At 40.9% G+C, this 24,066-nt stretch overlaps 1 protein-coding gene across 8 annotated transcripts in view; it reads right to left on the bottom strand.

The window, feature by feature from the left end:
* PARN (poly(A)-specific ribonuclease) overlaps positions 1-24,066 on the bottom strand; it is a 161,549-nt gene that overhangs the window by 102,951 nt on the left and 34,532 nt on the right. For 7 of the 8 annotated variants that reach the window (XM_089896129.1, XM_089896128.1, XM_089896126.1 and 4 more), the window contains 5 exons: positions 23,828-23,903; positions 21,689-21,799; positions 21,315-21,384; positions 3,648-3,703; positions 2,352-2,438 (listed from right to left, as the gene is read on the bottom strand). In XM_089896129.1, coding sequence (XP_089752255.1) covers positions 2,352-2,438; positions 3,648-3,703; positions 21,315-21,384; positions 21,689-21,799; positions 23,828-23,903 — 400 coding nt within the window. Of the gene's footprint in view, positions 1-1,922; positions 2,008-2,351; positions 2,439-3,647; positions 3,704-21,314; positions 21,385-21,688; positions 21,800-23,827; positions 23,904-24,066 lie in introns of all 8 variants that reach the window. The other variant, XR_016387810.1, reaches the window with a different exon arrangement.

The raw sequence follows: 24,066 nt of genomic DNA, 5'->3' as shown, positions 1-24,066 counted from the left end.
ACAAGTTCTCAATAAGGGTGAAATGCGGGACTTCCCTGGTGGTCCAGTGGTTAAGAATCTGCCTTCTAATGCAGGAGACATGGGTTCGATCCCTGGTCAGGGAACTAAGATCCCACATGCCGCAGGGCAACTGAGCCTGCACACAGCAACTACTGAGCCCGCAAGCCACAACTACAGAGCCCATGCACTCTGAAGCCCGCGCGCCACACTAGAGAGAAGCCCACGCTGCAACAAAGAGCCTGCATAAAAGATCCCACATGCCACAACTAAGACCCGATGCAGCCAAAAATTTTTTTAAAAAAAATATTAAAAAAAACAATGTGTGCCACTAATTAACCAAAAAAAAAAAAAAAAGCGAAACACAAACAGAATGGAATGCAGGAGACCTGAAGAGAGGCAGGAGAGGAGCAGTGGGGCGGGGAGCTTGAGAAAACCAAGGGAAAGCAGAGATCTATCAGCTACCACTCTTCCTAAAAAAATACAGAAAACTGGAATTTTTAAAAATAGGTAAACATCACCAGAACTTAGCAATGAAAAAAATCTTTTAATATCTACTAAAATTTTCAAAGGCTAGGAATATTGAAAACTGCTTTGTTTCTCCACCACAGGAAAAAACTCACTTCCTGCTGCACAGTGGGTGCCAGGACTTTCTCAATTATAAAATTTACTCGCTATTATTTCCTTACCTCTCTACCCTGTAGGTTTTTTAGATAAATAATAATATTTAACATTTCATAAGTAGTTACTATATGCCATATACTATTCTGAATGCCTTCCATGGATCAACTCATTTAATCTTCATGACATGCCTATGAAGTAGGCAGTATCATCATCACCATCATCATCTCCGAGAAGGAAACACAGATACAGAGAGGTTACCTGTTCAATATCACACAGCTCATCTTTTTTTAATTAAAATGAAAAAAATTCTACTCAGAGCATTCTGCTTAATTTAGCTAATTAAAGTTTGACTAAATCGGGGTAAAAGCAATACAGAATGGGAAACAACATAAAAAGCTTTACAAAGAAATGAGCTGTGAAATTCAACTGCATTTCTGTACCTGCATTTAAATTAAAAAGCAGGACTAGGGGCTTCCCTGGTGGCACAGTGGCTAAGAATCTACCTGTCAATGCAGGGGACACGGGTTCGAGCCCTGGTCTGGGAAGATCCCACATGCTGCGGGGCAACTAAGCCCGTGTGCCACAACTACTGAAGCCCGCGTGCCTAGAGCCCGTGCTCTGCAACAAGAGAAGCCACCACAATGAGAAGCCCGCGCACCACAACGAAGACCCAACTCAGCCAAAAAAAAAAAAAGCAGGGCTAGAATTTCAGAAGTCATTTAGACTATCTGCAAAGATTAGGATAACTTTCCAGAAATATACCTACGTTCACTTACTTCCCTGAAAATTAAGTGTGTAACGTTTTGTACTTATAAAAGCTAATATATGCTTATTTTAGGAAATACAGAAAAGCATAAACAGGAAGAAAACAATCCTATCTGAAACATTCAGTGATAAGAGCATGATGCTTCCTTTCAGTTTGATTTCTACACAGTTTAAAAAAAAATGTTAGTTATACAGGAATCCTACTTTATATCTGCTTTTTACTATAAATGTTAAAATATAAACACTTTACCATCTTTTAACAAACTCTTCAACTCTTTTTAAAATGGCTACATACTAGTCTGTTGGGGAGACACATAAACATTCACTGAACATTCTTATTATTGGACATTTAGGTTTTTGCTGCCTCCACTTTATTCACGAATTTCCAAAGACGATAGCTTAAATACTTTGTTAAAATAAAGAGACATTGCTGAAGACTTACAATCAGAATGGTCTTTATAAACCCTAATCAGAAGACTGTTCAATTTAAGCTAATTGCCTGACCTGATAAAAAGGTAACAGAAGAACCGCCTTACCTCATACATATCACGTATCTTGGTCCTCTCAAACATCTGTGCTTGTCTGCTTGGACTATTCGATGTCAAGCAGCAACTGCCTGACCTTATGAAACAGACATTCTCTCTGAATTTAATCTTAAAAACAATTTATCCTTAGCTCAGACTTATTTCCCATGGTTGGCCGTAAGGGGCAGTCATAGTAACTGTATCTTGCTTTCCATGGATTAATAACAGCACTCTATTGTGGGATGCTAGCGAAAGTTCCTCAGATCACATTAGCACAAAGACAGCAGCATACCAAACTCCAGAAATTCCATGAGTGAGATTACAACCTTGCATATTAATCCTTGTTTGTGCCCAAGCTAAAGCCATCTGTATACCTTTGACTATCTAGACCAAAAGAGGAGCAGGATCCTAGAAGTATAGCTGTACTTGTGCTTTACTTACCAAAGGCACTGAAAAGCTGGTAAAGGTCACTGGTTTTCCATTCTTTGGGGAATGTCACATGGAGGACGTGATCACGTTTAGGCTGCACTACAAGACAAATTTTTGATGAAAGGTTAATAGCTGAAAAGTGGACAACAGACCAGTGGTTGTTTGACGAAGCTAAGCCCTGGCTAACTTGGGGAATCGTTATGAATGCCTCATGATTACCAAATGACCCCTGAAAGCATTCTTGGGATTGACTGGAAGGACACTGCCATCTGAGCTTAGGCCTCACGCTCTGATACTTTACAGAACCCACAACAATTTGAACCTTAGCAACTCTATGCAGAAACATCTTTGCTCATAAAGTTCCTGGGAAAATTATTTAAAGAAAAAAAGAAAAAGACTGCTCTGTTCAAGAAGTTTCACTAAACATTTAACTTTCTCCTTTTAATCTAGTTGTCCATATGTTTATTTAGTTAAAATAATAATAATAATAATGCAGTGTCCAAGTTAAATGGACTGTGTTTGAGCAGAGGCAGTCCTGAGTCACAATCTTGTTTTCTAATCCCAGACCCACCACTTAACTGTGCAACTCTAAGCAAGAGACCTAACCACTCCAGCCACGCATGGTTATAAATTGGGGATGACGATATTCAGCTCATAGAATTGCTGTGAGAATGACAGATTTAAACGCAAGTCTAATATGGAGTGCAACACAGTATGTACTCAAACTATTATTACAATGATTATTATCATCAAGTATAAAGTGTAGTTCACCCATTTCTCTATGCCTATCGGCATATATTAAGGCAAATAAACCAGGCTAGGAAAACAGCAACGGAAAAGAATAAGCTGAAGAAGCAACCACCTCCCAAACAGACTGGCTTTCTGAGGTTTTCAATGAAAAAAAAAAATTAAAAAATCCACCCATTAAACTTAAATATATACATACTCAAATAATTGGAAAATAGAAAATGTACTGTTATTGACATGGCTAGCACATCTTAAAATCTATTACATATATATTTATAAAAAATTATGAATTTAGAGTTCTGAGTGAAAATGAAGTAATGATGAGAAGACATATTTTTTTTAAATTCCACTCATGTATAAACTGGAAAATGTAAGTAAAGAGATGAGTTAATCAAGGCCCAAGGGTAACATTAACTTAAGCATACTATTCATATCAACCACAAAATCACTGGCTATTTTTAAGTGAATAAAGCTCTTTCTTCAGTAATACTTTTCCTGTTATCCCTTCCAGACCACACACTTAAATATGCAGATGTAACGAGAAAATAAAAATTCACTTACAGTCTGGTCCTTCCAAGTTTAGATAGGGGATATCCATGACTCTCATGAGAAATAGCCTACCAAAAGAAAAGAAAAACGGATAATGGACTAACTTCTATTAAAAAAAGACTGATATAGGCATGTTTATTTAGCTAAAAAAAAATAAAGATATAGGCATCTATTAAATTCTTTTGCAGAAGCTTCTTAATTATATTACCCTATTTCTAAAATCATTTTAAAGGGTCTTAAGATTCACTTCACATTTTTCTCTAGGGCTAAATATTTATCACAAATAGAAGAAAAAAACTGGTACCCCCAACACCTACAACAGCTCCTGGCACTCAGGAGCTACTCAATAAGTATTAGCTAAATGAAAAAAATTAGTAATCAAAGAGTCAAAGAGCTGCCTTGTTGGTCCAGAGAAACTGAGAGAAAACAAGTACTACAGAGTGCTAACCATCTTAACCTCCTATGAACAACTGTTCCCACACCTGTAAAGGTAATCCCTATGGATTGGTGTTTTGTGAGCTAAAAACGTGTCACTGATGTCTTTTTTTTTTTTTTTTTTAACTGAATGCAGTCATTGGATGAATACTAATCTTACTGGGTGAACTGCACGGTCTTAAATAAGTGACCGTCTCAAAAGCTCATGTCATTACTGCCATTTAAAACATATTAAGAGCGCAAAGCAAAATAATCCTTGCTTAAAAAAAAAAAACCTATCACACGGATATAAACCATAGCAATCATTTATGTATACTTCCAAAATGGATACAAAGGCACTTTTAAAAGAGTACTTCTAAGTTACAGCTCTCTGTAATGCCATTCAATTTGCTTTTATTTGCATGATTATGGACAAGATATCAGGCAATTCTGTTTGTAAGATGATTTTAATGAGCTTTATTTAGATAACATATTGTGCATTTCTGGTAGGGACCGCATTATACAGCAAATTAAAAAGGCAATCCAAGTGCCCAACAAGCAATTAGTTTGGCTTCACTGACCCGCAATTAAGGCACATTTTTACCAGGCATTCAAAAGCCAGGCAGGGCATGATCTGGTTTACAAATGGAACCATCAGCATGAATACCACTGTTCTGTTAATGCCAGAAAAAATGAAGTCCTGGTACTCTGTGGTTTGAGAACTTGTTGCCTAGCCTACAATTTAATAAACCAAATCCTATGGCTAAGAAACCAAATTTATTTTTAGTTCACTAATTTAGTCTCAAGCGTACAATTCTGGTTCTGGTAGCTGGCTTACCCAATTTAATGAATACTGTCTGCAATGCCAGAAGACAATGAGACATATAAAGCACCTAGCACATAGTAGGTTCCCCTCGAAAGTAACTGTTATTACTACTGACAACCAGAACCTGAAAAGTTAGTCCTCAGTTATAAGGTTATTTTTATGCTTCACATAATTTTCAATTCTCCATCTAGTAAATTTAGAGATGGCTCCCAGCTTTAAAAACCACATCAAGAAAACTTTCAGTGAAAGTTAAAGGAACATATAAAAGTCAAGCATCATAAAAACAATTTAAAACGTGTACCCAAATTTCAACAGAAGAATAAAAGCTGAATCACCAAGATGTTCACTGCTATACCATCAAATGCACCAATAATCAAAATCAACCTCCAGGTTCAATTTATGTGGGGGTTGGTAAATGACAGTTCATCATTTCAACAGAATATTAAACGATCAAAATTAACTTCAAGATAATTTTCAAAAACTTCAAAACATCAATAACTTGTGGTACAATTTTAATTTTTAAAAAAGCACGAAATTTTATACTATTTTGACAGCTTTGTAAAACACCGATGTCATTAAACCAAAAATAAAAACTACTGCCCACCCCCTGCCCCGAAAAAAAGCCAATCGTTTTGGGAAACTTTGTTTTTAAAAATTCCTTTTACTATTATTTTTTAAACTTAAAAAAGAAAATAGAGGGACTTCCCTGGTGGCGCAGTGGTTAAGAGTCGGCCTGCCAATGCAGGGGACATGGGTTCGATCCCTGGTCCGGGAAGACCCCACACGCCGCGGAGCAACTAAGCCCGTGCGCCTCAACTACTGAGACTGCGCTCTAGAGCCCGCGAGCCACAACTACTGAGCCCGCGTGCTGCAACTACTGAAGCCCGCATGCCTAGAACCTGTGCTCCGCAACAATAGAAGCCACTGCGAGGAGAAGCCCACGCACCGCAACGAAGAGCAGCCCCCGCTCGCCGCAGCTAGAGAAAAGCCCGCGCGCAGCAACGAAGACCCAGCGCAGCCAAAAAAAGAAAAGAAAATAGAATAAGCAACAAGGTCCTACTGTATAGCACAGGGAACTATATTCAATATCCTGTGATAAACCGTAATGGAAAAGAAAATGAAAAAGAATGTATGTATATATAACCGAGTCACTCTGCTGTAGAGCAGTAATTAACACATTGTAATTCAACTATACTTCAATAAAAAATAAATTTAAAAAAAAAAAGAAAGAAAGAAAATAGAGGCTACCAGAACCAAGAGGCCCAGGGGAAATAACCAGAGATTTTCTTAGAGAAAGTCCAATTGAAAATGCTAGTAGAATCAATCTTGTGTACCCTATGCACTACTTCACCTGCTGTGGGGGAGACGAATACAAAGTGAAATCACAAGGTTGAGTCTGCAATTGCTTTATTTCTTTTTAAAATATTGTTTTCCTCCTAAGATCACGTGGCCTCAACGAGTTTAGAAAACCTACTGTCCTATAAATACAAACAAGGATGACAGTTAAAAAGCAGACTTTCCCAATTCTCTCACCATGCAAATATTTTAAAAAGAATTTTTTTAAGATATCTTTTGTCGAGCATTATACTGGCTATTTGTTCTCTAATATTTCATCTGGATTTTAAGTATCATTTCTGCTTAAACTAAGTAAAATTTTATTCTCAGTGAAAACACTCAAAAAGATTTTTTCAAGTTAGTTAATCCTACACTACCTTGTTTGCTTACTCAATACTTTAACTAAATAGAAACCCCTTTCAAATTTCAGATGAATTATATTAATAGCCCTTCTCACTCATTCCCTACGCCTCCACCTTCATGCCTGGGCTTTAGAGAGAAGTGAATCGCCCCAAATCCTGGAAGAACACGAAAACCAATTCTGTATGTGACTTGGCAGACTGCACCCCATACAATTGGGAAACCAATTCTAAAACTGTAGCTGAGCGTCTGTGGAACAGAACCAAAGTAAACTCGCCAGGGCCTCCCTGCCCCCATAGGTCAGACGGTTTGCAAGCCACTGCTCTGGTAGCACCCCTGCCCTCTTGATGGAAAATTAAAACATTTCATTGCATGCATGCCTCATACAAACTGGCTGTCAAAAGGCCTACACTGACTCCCTAGAGTGATTTGATAAAATACCTCAAGTGTAGATCATCTGACTGGACAGTTTTCATTTTAACATATGAGGAAATGCACTAGGCAAGCAGAAATGCTGATAAAACACATGAAAGGATGTTCCTTCCCTGTGATTGTATTGAAGAACAGTCTCTTCCAAGAGGCCTTTCATCTGCAGATATCAAAAACACATTCGGACCAAGGCTTGCATGAAACGTTATTTCTATCTCAGTGATGATTCAAGACGGCTGTAATTTGGTAAAGACACTCAAGGCTGTGTGGGGCCCTTGCCACGTTCCTGCAAGCTTCCTGGTGAAACATTATTTTAGCACTTATTCTCCAAAGGACTGACACGAACTCTGTCAAAGACTAAAATTAAAATCCCCATTTGATACAAGGGCCAATTTTACACCAGGATTCTATCCTGGTAAACTACATGACTCAAGTTCATATTCTAGATGCTATGACACAAATTTTACTCTTTTTGGCATTTGTCAGTTTGTTAATGTTCTATGATAATACTGGTAATGCTGTTTATCTCGGCTTTCAAACATGTCTAGAAAGATCCAAGGGTAGAACACAACATACTCGGGGTCATTCACTCAGCAGGCTGGATGAATTCAGCTCAGCCAATTTAATAGGCTACACAGAATAGGCTGTGTACAATGGCTTTATGTCCCAAACAGCTACCCACCTCTGCTGCCCATATGCTGCATGGCACTCATGAAAAGCCATCTGCTAACATTCTTTTCTGACCAGAGCGATATGACACTGTGACCTAGACTGTGTAAGAAGGCCCGTAGTCACAGAATTTCATTTCAGACATAAAGCTCCTTAAGAGTCTAGAACCTTGAGCACTTATCAAAATGTGCTTCCCTAGTCCCCAGATCGGCATCTGGACAGAAATGTAAATTCCTAGGCCCCACCTAAGCCCTACTGATTCAGAATCTGGGAACTGAAATCACTGGGTTCACAGCAAAAGAGTATGTTCAAGGCTGTGTTAATTGCCATTCATGATGATTCAATGGTCAGCTGGATAATAATGACTTGTGTCAACTTGTCCAAAAAAGTATTAGTCTTAATGATTTGTTTACAGTAAATCATTTTGCTTAGAAAAACACAAAACGATTACAACAAACACCAAGGACTACCTCGAAATCCAGGAAGCAATAACATAAGGCTTCCATCACTCCCGGAAACCAGGAGCTGAACTGTGGCATGCAACTAGGTTCTCTGCAAGAGATAAATTGGGGAAAATTATTGCTGACAGCTGTTTTTCTCATTTTTAAGAAGAAAGTAAAAAAAAGATTACTTAAACTACTCTCTTGGCAACTCACTGGCAAAAGTCCAACCCTTTCTGTGACTTGGCCACAAATCAGCACCTCCAGCATCACCAACTTTAACCACTAAAGCAGCACCCAAGGCTGGCCAACATTGGGAGGAAGAACACTCACATACATACAAAGAATCAGATGTCTTCAACCTTATCAAAATTCTCCGACCTTACCAACAAGTTTCAGAGCCAGATTCTGGCAACCACAAAACACACTGAGCAGCTCAGAAGAAGTACACTAAGATCAAACGTTATTCTTTGATGACACAATAGCTTGCCTTGGACTATGGCTTATCTGAACCATTCCCTAGTTGTCCAGTGAATAAAAAAGGATTGCAAAACAGTGCCAGTATTAACCCATTTTATGCAGCTGTGCTCAAGAAAGCAAAAAGGGCAAAGGTGATATTCAAAAATGCACACAGGGGTACTTCCCTGGCGGTCCAGTGGTTAAGACTCCGCGCTTCCACTGCAGGGGGTGCAGATTTGATCCGGGGAACTAAGATCTTGCATGCCATGGGGCATAAATAAATAAATAAAGTGCTATGGAAAAGAAATGGCTGGATATATCCTTTGAAAAAAAAATGCACACAGGAAGTTCTGAAGGTCAATCAGGAATACTTTGCACGTAGGCTCAATCCTCGGGGAATCGAAAAGATCATTACAGCTTGTTAAAATTCTGCATGACCGAGTCTATGTGTAAAGCCAATAATTCTATTCAGAAATGAAACAAAATATTTAATTTTGCTCCTGCAGCAGCATGCTTTCCAATGCTGTTAACTGATGGCAGAGAAAGACAATGAATCAGTGAGGTGCACTGAGGGCCACTTTAAGAAGCAACTGGCAGAAAACCCAGTAATGCCCAGGGCAGCGCAGTGGACGTGCATCTGACAAAAGGCCCAACACAAAGGTTAGGTTATAAGTGGACAATGATATATCCACCTGACAAACCACTGAAGGCCAGTGAGTGACATGATGCTGCTAACCACTAGTTTTACTATCTTCTGTAAAATCCTTTACTGTATTTTTTTAAGTTACAAAACTATATAAATAGTACAGCTCAGTTAATAAATGAAATAGAGATAGAAAACACACTAATAGGAAATAACACTAAAATGACAGCTTTTTTTTTTTTCTTTTTGGCTGGTGGAATTACAAGTGGGTAATTTGTGTTTCAGTCAGGAAAAATATATATTACTTTTTTAAAGGACAAAGTCCCTGACTAAAATAACAGTATTTATTATGGCACATTCAGCCTCATTTGATCCTCTGGTGTCTGGAGGACAGGCAGGCATCAGTCCTGTCATACAAGGAATGAGGAAGCAGGTTTTCCCAAGTCCAGTGGCTCACCCTTGGCCATCATGGGAGCAGAGACAGACTCAGATCCAAAGCTTCCCACTACAAGCCCTACACTAAAGGCTCCTGCCTTCTCTCTGCTGGGTACCCACTCCCATCGGGCTTTAACCTGAGCTACTTCCAAAGCCTCCATGTGAAACAGAGAGCCTGCTGTCCATGGGGTTTTTTGGTGATGCTTTAAGATCTGATTAAAATTATAGCTTTGTGTGATGGGGCAGAGTCCAGATATAAGAAATGATGTTGCTGTCTGAGAAGAGCTTTGGGTACACTGAGGAAGGCAACTAGGATGACCGAGCAGAGAAGAGAGCCATAGAGCCACAGGTCAAAAGGTCAACCTTCCCATGTTTGCAGTGCAGAAAGAGCTGCTATCTGGGCTACCTGGGCATCGAGCCTTCCAGTCACACCTGCCCCCACACACCATGATCACCATCAGGAAAGCCAGTGCTTCAGCGCATCTCAGGGTTGAGCGAGACACTGAGGTGTCTGAATGCTTATTTTACATAGGTCAGATTTGTACACATACACACAGGCCTGAATGATCTAGAAGGATGTCTGATGTTACGGCATGTCTTCATAAAGGAGAACAGTGTTTATTCTGGTGTCTTGCCTGAGCAAAAGGAAAATCCTCCAGCCTCTAAGCTTCTCATTCTTCCATCTAGAAACTCAGTATTTCAATAAATGAGTAAAAATTTGCATTTGCTCATCTGCTTTCATCAAGACTACACTTCTCTTCCTAAAAAGCTTTACCTCAAAAAAAAAAGAGATTTCCAAGTAAAACTGCACTCCTCTTATACCACTGAAGACTGGAATACTGAAATGTCGAGTAAAATCTAATCTCAACACAATTTGAGCAGTGAATTAATTTGTACCTCACCCCAAGTCCCAAGCCTTGCAAAGGAAAATTGAAACCTTTAACGACTGCCAGCTCTACTGTACTTGCAAATGGTCTTGGTATTTCCTTCAGGGCACAGCAGTAAAAGCACTTCCTAAGAACCTTGTATGCAAGGGCTCATCATTATACATATTTATGCGCTATAAAAAACTGATTTTATCATCCAGGGTAGGAAGCATGCAGACATCTCTCACAAAATAAGCTCATTTGTTTTGCTCACTAAAGCTCTCGTGTAAAATAAGAGGGCAACCGCTGGCTACAGGAGCATTACTGGGGCACCAGCTATTTCCATTTCACGCGGGGGGTGGGGCACGTGCAATTTCCATCTAGCCACTTGATGTTTTGACAAATACAGCATTACCCGACATTTGTCCCGAAGCCAACTCACGTCCCTTCTCAAGCAGAGAAATACACAAGCAACAAGGAGGGGGGAAAGAAAGGAAAGAAGAAAGAAAACCAGCAGCTCATGTAAACAGTCTCCATCAAATGAACCATATCAAAGTACATCAAATAAAAGTGTTAAACTAAACCTTGTACAAAGGCAACGTCCGCAGGGCCTATAAAACAGCAGATTGTAAAATGTCAGAGGAAAACAGTCCCCCACAACCCAAGGGTCAAAGTCAATGTCCTTTAGAATCACTGCTCAAGCCAAACACAGAGACAAAGAAATCTTTCAAAGATATTATTAGCATTATCTCTTAAGAAAATGTGCCACTAACTGTAGAACTGTATCTTTTAGAGACTGTTGCTGTGGAGGAAGAATCCATTCCCAGCTGCGGACAGACCTGGGTTATCCCTGATTCTGCGGTTTCTGGGGCCCTCAGCAGATGGCCTCAGCTCTCAAATGGGGACACTATTACCTACCCCCTCACGGCTGCTGTCAGAAATTACAGTCAATGCAGGTGAAATCCTCTGAACCATGGAAGATGTTCGTTGGAGAAGATATTTGTTAGCTAGTCTAAATTTCTTCGAGTACAGCTAACCCTTTTTTAAAAAAATATTTATTTATTCATTTATTTGGTTGCACCAGGACTTGGTTGCAGCAGTCAGGCTCCTTTGTTGCAGCTCCCTGGCTCCTTAGTTGCAGCATGTGAACTCTTAGTTGTGGCATGCATGTGGGATCTTAGTTCCCTGACCAGAGATCGAACCCAGGCCCCCAGCATTGGGAGCGTGGAGTCTTATCCACTGCGCCAGCAGGGAAGTCCCTCACCGATAACCCTTGAATCGTATAAATTAACTGTTAAATAGTCTTGGAAATAACTATTACCTACTTGTTCATAGCCAGGGCCAAAGCAAGGCAAGGAATACCTAAGAATGCTGACTTCACTACCAACATGTCTATTCAGTGGGCCTCCAAAAAGATATATCCACATTCTAATTCCCAGAACCTGTGAACACTGCCTCATTTGGACAAAGGATCTTAGCAGATATAACTAGAAATTAGGTTAAGGACCTTAAGATGAGGACATATCCTGAACTATCCAAGTGGACCCTAAACACCATCACAACTGTCCTTATAAGAGAAAGGTAGAGGGAGACAGGACACACAAAGAGGGGGAGGCAATGGGACAATGGAGGCAGAGATTGGAGTGATGCGGCCACAAGCCAAGGAGGGCCAGCAGTCACCAGATGCTAGAGAGACAGAGCCTCTGGAAGGAGCACAGCCGTACCTATACCTTGATTTCAAACTTCTGGCCTCCAGAGCTGTGAAAGAATAAATTCTGTTGTTTTAAGGCACCTACCAAGCTTGCAGTGATTTGTTATAAGAATCATAGGAAACTAATATGATATCCTGCTATGGAGGAGGCAAGCTGTTTAAACAAATATCCAGGGATTGATTTTTTTAACCTCAACAAATTACTTGTTTATCGTAACAATTAACCAGAGGGACATATACTTTAAAGCAACCAGAGCAAATACAAGGCTAGAACGGGCCTACATGTGGACAGCCCCTGGGGGCCCACAGGGCTGGCATGCCAAGTAGAGGTATGTGGAGTGGGTGCCCTTCAAGGTTTCTCTAAAAAGTAGCCTTTTGACAAAGCCACGGTAGCAGCTTGCCTGATAAATCTTTTTGGCAAACAAGACCGCAAGGCAGAAATTAGATAAGGCAAAATCAGCTTGAGGCAAGCACCCCCTTCCCTGGAGAAGTCAGCAACTAGTTTGGAAACAAGCACTAAGTTCCCAGTCTTGAAAAGCCCCACACTAAAGGCTTCAGGATATTATAATGTGCCCTAGACTTGCCTTGTCTTTCACCTTTATGAAAATCAGTGTGCTAACTTTCAGGGCATTCAAACCAAGCCAATCCTTGGAGATTCTTTCCATCCTAGTAATTTGGGAAACCCAAAGTAAAATGAACATGAGTTGGGACAAAATAAAGGGCTTTGGTTAAGGGATATGAGGATAAAATACATCCTGTGTACCAGGGAAAAATACATTCGGTAAACTAGGGAGCAATTGGTTTCAAGTCTTCCAGAATCTGGGAGGCTGCTCTAAGCGTTCGTAACAGTGTGATTCTTACTCTTCATGGCACCTGACTCCAAAATTTGCACAATATGGAAGAGGTTGAGAATGGACTCCGCTTCTATTAGAAGGCTTACTCCCTAGACTCTTAATAATTAAGAAGCAGCGTCCAGGGACTTCCCTGGTGGCTCAGTAGTTAAGAATCCGTCTGCCAATGCAGGGGACACGGGTTTGATCCCTGGTCCAGGAAAATCCCACATGCTGCGGAGCAACTAAGCCCATGAGCCACTACTGAGCATGCATTCTAGAGCCCGCAAGCCACAACTACTGAGCCCACATGCCACAACTACTGAAGCCCGCATGCCTAGAGCCCGTGTTCCACAACAAGAGAAGCCACCGCAACGAGAAACTGGCGCACTGAAACGAAGAGTAGGCCCCACTCGCCGCAACTTGAGAAAGCCTGCGTGCAGCAATGAAGACCCAACACTGCCAAAAATAGTAAATAGATAGATAGATAGATAGGTAGTTAGACAGAAGCAATGGGATAATATATTTTTTTAAAAAAAAGAAGCAGCGTCCACAATAGTTCTAACTGGTTTAGGACAAGTGATGAGCTACGTTCCCTATCCCTGGTTCAAGATCCATTTTTGGTAGAACCGAGGGGACAGGGGACATTGCTCCTGTATTCAAGCACCATTAACATAAAATTAAAGGACAGCTAATACCGAGCTCCTGGGAAAGCCAGCCCATCGGAAAGGAAGGGTCCCATAATTGGCTCTGCTTTGTTTTTTTGTTGTTTTTTTTTTGCGGTACGCGGGCCTCTCACTGTTGTGGCCTCTCCCGTTGCGGAGCACAGGTTCCGGACGCGCAGGCTCAGCGGCCATGGCTCACAGGCCCAGCCGCTCTGTGGCATGTGGGATCCTCCCGGACCGGGGCACAAACCCGTGTCCCCGGCATCGGCAGGCAGACTCTCAACCAGGGAAGCCCGGCACCAGGGAAGCCTGGCACTGCTATTATTCGCCTCCATTCTGCCTCCCCTGACCTCCTCGCTCTGGCATGACCGCGGGCTCCTGGGGAAAACGACAACACAAATGCTCCTGGTGGCAGACGAATGGAGGAGGTGTCCACTTCACTCTGCTGCTCACCAATCACACAGCCTCACCAGCATCCTGAGGCTCAGTGCACATGAGTGCGACCAACACACAGAGACGTATTCTCTTCTCATTCACAATCCAACCTCGCTGCAAGACCTTTTGAAGTAAGGTACGAAAACAGTTATGAAGTGCTTTCTTAAGAGGACTTCTAGGTTGCTGTTCTCTATAAAAAAAGATTTTATTGGCACCACACACTTCTGCCTCTTTCCTCCTGTCAACACAGAGAGACTGCCACCCAAGGATCTGAGGTAAGTCCATACAGCCCGCTTTGTTTATCTATCACTGTCCCCAGTACCGGGAAAAATGAGATTCACCTTATCTTCTTGGAAGTTCACTGTAGTGACGGTCACAGCCGCACTCAGCACAACCGCTCCACACCATGTGCTATGCCAGCAGCCTGACCCACGGGACTCTGCAGCCTCGGGGCGGCCCCCCAAGGTGGATGTTTACTACCCCCACTTCACAGAAGCAGAGCTGGCTTCAGAAGGCGGCGTAATAAGAACCCAGGTGGCCCCGACTGAGGCCCCTGCTGCCTTGCCTGTGAGCAAACCTTACGGAGGGTGTGGTACCACTCCCCAAAACAGCAACGCAAATAGAAAAGAAAACTCCTCCAGGTGTTTGCAAAATAGCAATCGTTTTAATAGATTAAGATCTCACCGAAGCAATGAGTTGCTCAAAAAGAAACAGCTCACACAAGGACAAGTTTATAGAGACAGAAAAGTAGATGCGAGGTTTACCTAGGGCTTAGGGGAACGGGGAATGGGGGAGTTTTTCCCTGGTGGTTATGGAGTTTGTTTGGGGTGAGGAAAAAGTTCTGGAAATAGATAGTGGTGATGGTTGCACAGCACTGTGCATGTAATTAATGCCACTGAATTGTACACTTAAAAATGGTTAAAATGGCAAATTGTATGTTACATATATTTTACCATAATTTTAGAAAATGCATAATGTCATGTATCCAAAACCACTGAATTGTACACTTTAAATGGGTGAATTGTATGGTATGTGAATTTATATCCCAATAAAGCTGTTTAAAAAAATAAAAAAGAAAGAGTTTTCAAAGGGTCACTTATAAATGTTATTTCTTTACTTTCCTCTCCCAGTAAAAATCTACAACTGAAAATGCTACACAGCCCAAAGACTGAGATATGACCATATGCCTCGGGGGAAAATAACAAGCAAAAAAGATGCGCACGCAAATTTTCTCCCTGAGCACCATTTAGTTACAAGCATGCTTTTCCCTCCCCTCCCTCCCTTTTCTGATCAAGGCTCATAATTGAATACAAAGCCCTACTTATAGGGGGTGTACAGTACTAAAGGTATGATTATATGGTATTTTCTATAAAAACAAAAAGCTCCCAGCACTTGGTCAAAGAAGCAGGTCTTCAAAGTATAAACATCCCCACAGCAGTGACAAGCTGACTGAGGCCCACAACATGCCAGCCACTGTGCATTTTACATACATTCTCCCATGTCACCCTGATGGCACACCTATCAAATGGGTATCAATGTTCTCAACTCCAGATGAGGAAACTGAGGCACGGGGAGGGTAACCTGCCCAAGGGGGCCCAGGTATAAGGATTGGGGCTGGGATTCAAATCCAGGTACCTGACCCCAAAGACCACAACTGCTCTCTACTACACAATACCCTGAAGTGAAGCAGTTCTACTGTAGAAATTAATCAAATGATTCTAACATGTGAAATGCAAATAGAAACCAATTATGTGGTGCACTGTGACACCCACAGCTAGGCTTCCCAACAGCACAAACTGTGTTGTAACTCTTGCTTATGTTGGGAAATCGGAAGCTTCATGGGGGGAATTACTGTAACACTTAAAAACAATAGACTTTATTGATAACCAGGCTGAACAGGATCTCAGTAAAGACACATTTGCTCCATCACCCAGGATGCTAAAACCCGATGGCAATTGCTGGGAACCAAGGCAGATTAGCCTTGCCCTCTTGTTGCTCCAGTACCTTCTGCTCCTCTGTACGAGGAGGGGCAGGCAGGACAGGAGAAGGTGAGGTGAGGGCCTCCCTGCAGGGGGTCGGGCACCACTCTAGTGGGAGACAAGCAAGGTCTACACTTCTGGACACATGGGTCACCTGGTGAAGGGCAGTGCTGGTAAGTGAGGCAAATAAGCATGGGCCTGTCCAGTACCAGTGAAAGAAAGGAGGTTCAGCGCAGATCTTAAGTATTTTGTTTTCCTACAATCCTTCAGTTTAAAATCTCTCTGATGTTAAATACGAAGCACATGCGTATTGTAAGAAAAAACCTGCTGCTGGAACGTGATTGTTTTCCACGGAGGAAAAGAGAAAGTATCGGTGTGCTTTATTTCAGGTGCCGCAATGATTCCTCCCACTCTATACTTATCACTGTTTTATATACCTATACAACCTTCCATAAATTGCTGTTTTCATTTGAATAACAAAACTCTTTAAAATGCTCCATATCACAGCAATCTTGCTCCCTTATGTACCAATCTGACATACTTCGTCATCATCTGATTTTTCATAAGAAACACTAAAAGGTGAGTACTGGAAAAGCGGACACTTCACATTTGCTCCAGTTTTATATCTGCATGGTAACAACTTTTCTTCTCTATCATGAAACTAAAAACATAAAATACATTCTGCTACCACATCTATTGTTTTGAATCTCCCAGTGTGTTAAATTCTCTTGTATTTCAAGAAAGGAAAATAATATATGCTAGCCACCTACTAAGTTCTAGGAACTATCAAAATCCTTTTGCATCTCATGCGATCTTTATAACTTCCGTGGGAAGGGAATAGTTCCACCCCTGCTTTTACAGAGGAGGAAACAAATTGTCTTATGGCTTGTCTCCTCACCTACAGCTTAGATAGAACATATAGCCATGTCATCCCAGGAAGACCCAGATTTCTACAGGACTCCTGTTCAAATTCAAAACACTTGTGTCAAGCACCAGGCAGCCATCCTGTACAGTAAAGTGCAGACAGTTCTTCCTTTTTAACTCCACTACTTAGAAATTAGCCAAAATAAGATACGTGCTCATTTCCTTCCTCCTTCTAAGAACTGAGGTAAATAGAAAATAACCTTCCCCCAAAACCCTTCAGAAAAGGTTATCTACAAAAGAGTTCAAGGTGTCTTGCAGAAACAGATGGCTGTTAACAAAACGTTAAGGCAAAAGTCTGATTTTGTGCTTTCTGTGGTGCAATAAAAAGTAAAAGCAGAGAGTATTTTTAGCTCCTTCCAGACTAAAAAGATTTCACCAAAGGCTATTCTCTAAGTCTGGTTTTCCATGCATTGATGAAAACTGACCAAGGTCATAAAAGAAGGTAAACCACTTCCTGAGCAGAGAGCCCATGACATAAAGGAAGAGCACAGTGCACACGGCCCGTCATTAGCAGTGGTCTCACCCTGATTTCCATCGCTCAGCAAGCTTAGGACTTTCATTCTGAGTCCAAAACGGAAGGGAGAATTATGGGAGGTGCCAAAGCCATGAAAGAGACAAATGGTACCATGTGAAGTCCTGCTGGGAGGTTCTCTTGGACAAACAGGGCTCAGAAAGCACCCTGTACTGCACTCAGTCTGCATTCTGCTCAAGTACCAACTGTCTCAGGATCTTCTCAATAGTTGACTCAGTAAAGCTTCCCCAGAAAGCGCACCTAACACAGCCAGATGCTAATTTAGAATAATGCAGAAATAGGTGGAGTTTATCTCCCCTCAAGGTCTACTTTTTAAACATAAATCTGGTGAGAGCAGAACAAAATATTATTTGCATGTGTAATTGTCTCATGTCCATCCAAATTTATATTAGGGCTATGCATGTTTGGTTAAGCTTACATTGAGGAAAGCCTGGTGCCAAAACAAATAAACCCTCAGAAAAATTTACAGATTTTTCTAAAACCAGCCACTTGAGATAACGTTGACGGCAACTGCTGGATGTTTTTCTACAAGGGAAATCTTGAAGAAAAGTAACAAAATCAAGGTTTAATGTCATAAATGAAACCTGCATTTAAGTAAGAATGAGGTCAATATTAACACAAAAAGAGATGTCAAAAGAAGCAACTGCTTTTCCCACTTTCTAAATGGGTTAAGAATGGATGGCTGACTATGGAGAACAGTATGGAGGTTCCTTAAAACACTAAAAATAGAACTACCATATGACCCAGCAATCCCACTAATGTGCATATACCCAGAGAAAACCATAATTCAAAAAGAGTCATGTACCAAAATGTTCATTGCAGCTCTATTTACAATAGCCAGGACATGGAAGCAACCTAAGTGTCCATCATCGGATGAATGGATAAAGAAGATGTGCCACATATATACAATGGAATATTACTCAGCCATAAAAAGAAACGAAACTGAGTTATTTGTAGTGAGGTGGATGGACCTAGAGTCTGTCATACAGAGTGAAGTAAGTCAGAAAGAGAAAAACAAATACTGTATGCTAACACATATATATGGAATCTAAAAAAAAAAAAAAAAAAGGTTCTGAAGAACCTAGGGGCAGGACAGGAATAAAGACGCAGATGTAAAGAATGGACTTGAGGACACGGAGAGGGGGAAGGGTAAGCTGGGACGAAGTGAAAGAGTAGCACTGACACAGACACACTACCAAATGTAAAATAGATAGCTAATGGGAAGCAGCTGCATAGCACAGGGAGATCAGCTCGGTGCTTTGTGACCACCTAGAGGGGTGGGATAGGGAGGGTGGGAGGCAAATGCAACGGGGAGGGGATATAGGGATATATGTAGGCATATAGCTGATTCACTTTCTTATACAGCAGAAACTAACACAACACTGTAAAGCAATTATACTCCAATAAAGATGTTAAAAAAAAAAGAAAAAGAATGGATAGCTGTACTTGACCAAGCTATTCCAACATAGAATAAAAACAGTCCTTATTTTGCACTTCAAATCCTGCTGGAATTTTTTTTCCCTTCGAAGATGAAGATTCTTCCTTTACAGATGGGGAAAAATAGAGCAAAAAAATCAAAGCGGCCAAGAATTTTCAGGGCAATATCACAGGAGGATTCCTCAATCCTCAACTATTTTTGATATGCATCTAGGTTTCAGCAAAAAATAATCTGAATAGACACAAGTCCCAATTTAAAGTGAAGTTATGTGTTTACAGCCCAGTTCTTCTGGGCTGTAATATCCTTGCACATAATTAGCAATAATAAATTGATCTAGAAATATATAAAGTCTTATTTAAACTTTTAAATCAAAGCCTATTTTGACTACTCTTCATTTTGGTCACACAGATGACTGATAAAACTAGAGACAGCCTCTATCTAACCCAGTTTGTATCCATCACTTGATTTTATTAGAAGCTGATTTTAGTGGAGAAGCAGGATTGTTGTTTTAAATATTTAAACACGAGTAAGCATCTCCCAGTTGGAAACTATCGTTAAACAACTAACTTAACATCAAAAACACAAAAAAACAGGACTTCCTTGGTTGGTCCAGTGGTTAAGAATCTGCCTTCCAATGCAGGGGACACGGTTCAATCTCTGGTCAGGGAACTAAGATCCCACATGCCACGGGGCAACTAAGCCCACGTGCTGCAACTACTGAGCATGTGAGCCACAACTAGAGAGCCCGTGTGCCACAGCTACAGAGCCCACGCGCTCTGGAGCCCAGGCCACAACTAGAGAGGAGCCCGTGCACCGCAACAAAGAGCCCACACACCACAATGAAAGATCCCACATGCCACAACGAAGACCCGACGCAGCCAAAAATTAAATAAATATTTTTTAAAAACAAATATAAAAATGCAAGGAAAGGCCCAATCCAAACAATATTTAGTGTCACCTGCGGATTCCATAGTCAATGACATAACTGTCTTTCCTAAGATTTACAAAGATAAACACTACCCCCAAAATTAGAATTAAGAGCTAAGAAAAACCTATTTTGAGCTGGACAGACAGCTAGAACTCAACTGTTAGCAGAACTAATTTCCCATGCAGAAAAATTCAACTTAATTTTCAATATACACTACATTGTTACCCAGTCCTCTTTGAAAGATGTTTTGAAAAGTCAAACACATTTACCTCTGAACTTCCACAGAAAAGAAAAACGACGATTAAAAAAATAAGAAGCCACAGTATGATAAAATTCACTAACTCAGACTACACAAATTCCAAGCCTATAGGAATCCAGATGGTTGGAATTAACATCTGTCTCTGCAGCATGTCACCTACAAACGAGCACTGTGATACTGGTATTTATACAGACTCTGAAGCAGACAGCATTCTTACTCGGTGCAGCACTGATGGAAATGTAAAGTGCTGCATATAATGTTAAGGAAATGATGTAACCAAACCAACACTGAAACAGTTCTTTCTCTCAGTGGTAATAGTGATCGATGTGGGCTGCCCTGTTCTGTCTGGCTTGCCCTGAATCTCCTAGAACGAAGCCCATGAAGAGAGCTGGGGTAAAGATGAAGGTTTAGGGCTCTGGCACGGAGCCAAACTGTGGCCGGCTTGAGGATCACATCCATAACTTTAGCTTCAACTGTGCCAAGAAAGCACAAACCACACTTTGACGTAACTATCTGAGATTCTTTGGAAATGCTCTGAACTTAGACATTTCCCTGAATCGCACTGACTTCCTCCAACAATGAAGGTATCCGAGCAAGCTTTTACTTCATTGGATCCATTCAGATGAGGGCTCGGGATGCAATGATAATCAAAACTTCTCCATAGATTATCTTAAAAGCCATCTGTGTAACAAACATCATCTTAGAAAGAACATTATTTAATCAGATAATAATGCAAGCATAAATAATAATCTCACACATAAAGCTTGTTAGGGGTAAGTTAGGTCTGACTGTGTACACAGACACATACACACAGTCTCCCTTGTGAGTCATTTAAATTCCAAAACCACCAGTTCTTTGTCTTGGAAGAGATGTGCTACCTTCAATAATGTTTTCTTTCTTTCTTTTATTTAGCCAATATATTTAATAAATTATTTTTGAAAAGGTCAATTTCTATTTTTCAAAAAACACCTGAGTCACCAGAGATGAAAAATATCTTATCTAAAAATGCCCTAGACCTCCCAATCACCCCTAATAGACATCCCAGATACTGGGCTCTTCCACAGTGAGAGAATGCTGGGGGACTGGGACCCTGATTACTTACTTGTTAAAAAAAGGTTCGATGAGTTTTGATCTGGCAGACACATGAATCTTTGGAGGACTAAGAAAAGAACCTAATGAAAAAAGGCAGAATATTATATACAGTCAAGTAGACAAAGCCTGAAAAATATCTTTAAATCAATGGTATGGTTCAGCAAGGGTAAAAGGTATTTATCCAGGCCAAGTACACCACAGGTAAGCGGTGATGGTTCTCCCCGTGTACTCTCCATCCCCTGCCCTAACATCCTCCCCCTCCTCCCACTCCAACCTCAAAACCCTTCCACTTCTCACGAGGTGAGTGGATCCCAGGGAAAGGGCACACAAGGAAGATCCACTCTGGACCACGGTGTGTCTAACAGAAACATGTATAGTGAGTACCTAGGTAGTTTGCCATGGAGATGAAACATAGTCCTGTGATATAAGCATCATAGCCTGCCTCGTGGAGCTGTTCAGAAGCTGTGTCATAACTTGGAAAACCTTCTGCACTTTCTAAAGAGGAAAAAAGAAAAAAAAAAACAGTTTTCCCAAGATCATCACAAATCATGAAGACTGGTAAGTGCACTGCCCTGCCAAATCCAAATGGCATTAGTCTGTGCTGCAGAAACATCCTAAATAGGCAGAAAGAAAGCTATCTATTTCTTAATTCTCTCCACACAAGACCTTGAGATAACAGAGTCACTGAAAACAAGGGCTTTGGTCTAGACTAGAGAAATGCCTCCGTTATATTATCAAAGACTCAGCCACAGGCCTCTCAACTGCACGCAGGTGGGTGCTATTTACAATCATGCATAACTCGCTCTGTGACAATGATTCCTCTTCTGATTGGAACGCAACAGGTATTTCAGAGTAATGACTAAGAGCATGGCCTCTGGCGTCCCACTGTCTGAGTTTGAATCTTTGCTCCACCACTTATTTGCTATGTGATCTTGGGCAGATCACTCCCCCTCTGGGCCTCCATTTTGGTAGAATGGAGATGATAATCAAAGCTCCCTCCTTAGGCTTTTGTGAGGATCAAATGAGCTAATATAAGTAAAGCTCTTACACCGTGCTTGGTACACGGTAAACGCTCTGTAATTTTTATCTGTCAATACCCCCAGGTAACCCTCCCCAAAAGCAAAAGACTCCAATCAAGATTGGCAGCTCAATTCAATACTATCCTTTACTATGTCTCCAAGCTTACAGATCTAAAGATGAAAGCACAACTAAGTCCAAAAATAGATCAGAACTTGCTGTAATGCTGCCCTTGGAACATGGGGCCACTTCATAGGAGAGACCATTTTATAACATGACTCTTTGGTCACACTGATATACACAGATGCTGAGAGAATGAGGTCTAAGAAGAGAAAGCTGCTTTAGAGTAAACTCTCTACCAGAATATTATACGGAAATAATAGGATAAAACTATAACTCATAGATAATTATTTCCTAGAACCATTCTGGAAATGAATATCAAAAAGGTTACAACAGAATCAAAAGCATGAGTGGAAATTAATAATGAAAAGGCTACAATTGTTTTTACGTCAATACAGTGCTCTTTAAGCAAGAATTCTTTAAACTCAGTAAGTATCAAATATTAGACTTTAAGCTTAAAAGAAGTCTTTTAACATGAGACCCAACTAAGTCATAGCTTCTACCCTGCCACCAGCTGAAACACATATTTCCAAAATCAATTATTTCCATTATATAGTTAGAGAAAAGGGTCTAGGCTTTCTCCCCTCCACCAACCCCCCCCCACCCTTTTCTTAATTCTTGTTTTGGACTATTCCAGAAAGGGAAGCAAATAACTGTAGCCTTGGCTGCTTTAGTACCCCCCATTGTCAATTTCTGAACCATCAGTCCTATTATCAAGGTCTGGGGAAGTTTGCAGGCTGCAGCTAAGGGAATGTGAGTCACGGTATCAAACAGCACAACTAGGCTAAGAGGAACCAAGGAAGTAACACCTGGAAGGTTCACCAAATACCTGGGTAGGGGCCATGGCCAGACGTGGCAAAACAACTCCACCCCCAAGAAACATTCCTCCCTTTTTGGTTTTCCTCACTGCTGCTGTTGGGTGCCTAAGCCACCTCTGAAGGAGGAAGGGCTGGGGCCCCTCCTTCCTCATCTGTAAACCCAGTTCTTGGGCTTTCCTGAGACAGAAAGCATATTTTCACTCTAGCCCTTGCAGTTAATCACCAACTTTGTCTCCTCTGAAACAAAGCACCATAAAAAAGAAAGACACATCAAGTTTAGGGAGAATTCCAAGCATTAGGAAATAAAAAGGCCCTGAAGCTTCCATTGCTAAACTTCTCAATGAACAGGCGACCCAATCCTACTCACATAAAACAGATGTAGAATTAGAAGACCACCTTTACTCAGAAAACAGTAATTCAACCCAGGGCATGAGCAAGTTAATTTAGCCAAAATCTACAAATGTACAATATACGTAGTTTCTAGAACAGTTCCACCTTTCTTCTACGATAAACATCCGTAATTATCACCAAGTGTTTGGAGCTTTTCAAGATCATTTTATATTCTTACCAACTTTAGGAGGGTTGAAAGGTGTCTCTTTTAACCGCTTTTCCAATTCCGCAAGGGATGTGTTGTTAATGATATCCTGCAAACCAGTAAGCAGAGAATGATGAGCCTTCATCATCTCAGTGCAACATACATTAAAGAGATTCACTGAGTGTCAGGAAAAAAACAAAAACAAAAAACAAAAACATCTAGTACTGCCCCCTTGTGTTCTTTAAAGAAACACAGTTGTTTTGTGTTTCTTT

The sequence above is a fragment of the Delphinapterus leucas genome, chromosome 15 (genome assembly GCF_059928025.1).
Source record: "Delphinapterus leucas isolate spDelLeu-1000000601 "Yukka" chromosome 15, BTC_Dleu_Yukka2, whole genome shotgun sequence".
In the NCBI taxonomy this organism is placed as follows: Eukaryota; Metazoa; Chordata; class Mammalia; order Artiodactyla; family Monodontidae; genus Delphinapterus; species Delphinapterus leucas.
The sequence above is the reverse complement of the archived record's forward strand: the minus strand, read 5'-3'. Positions and strand labels throughout refer to the sequence as shown.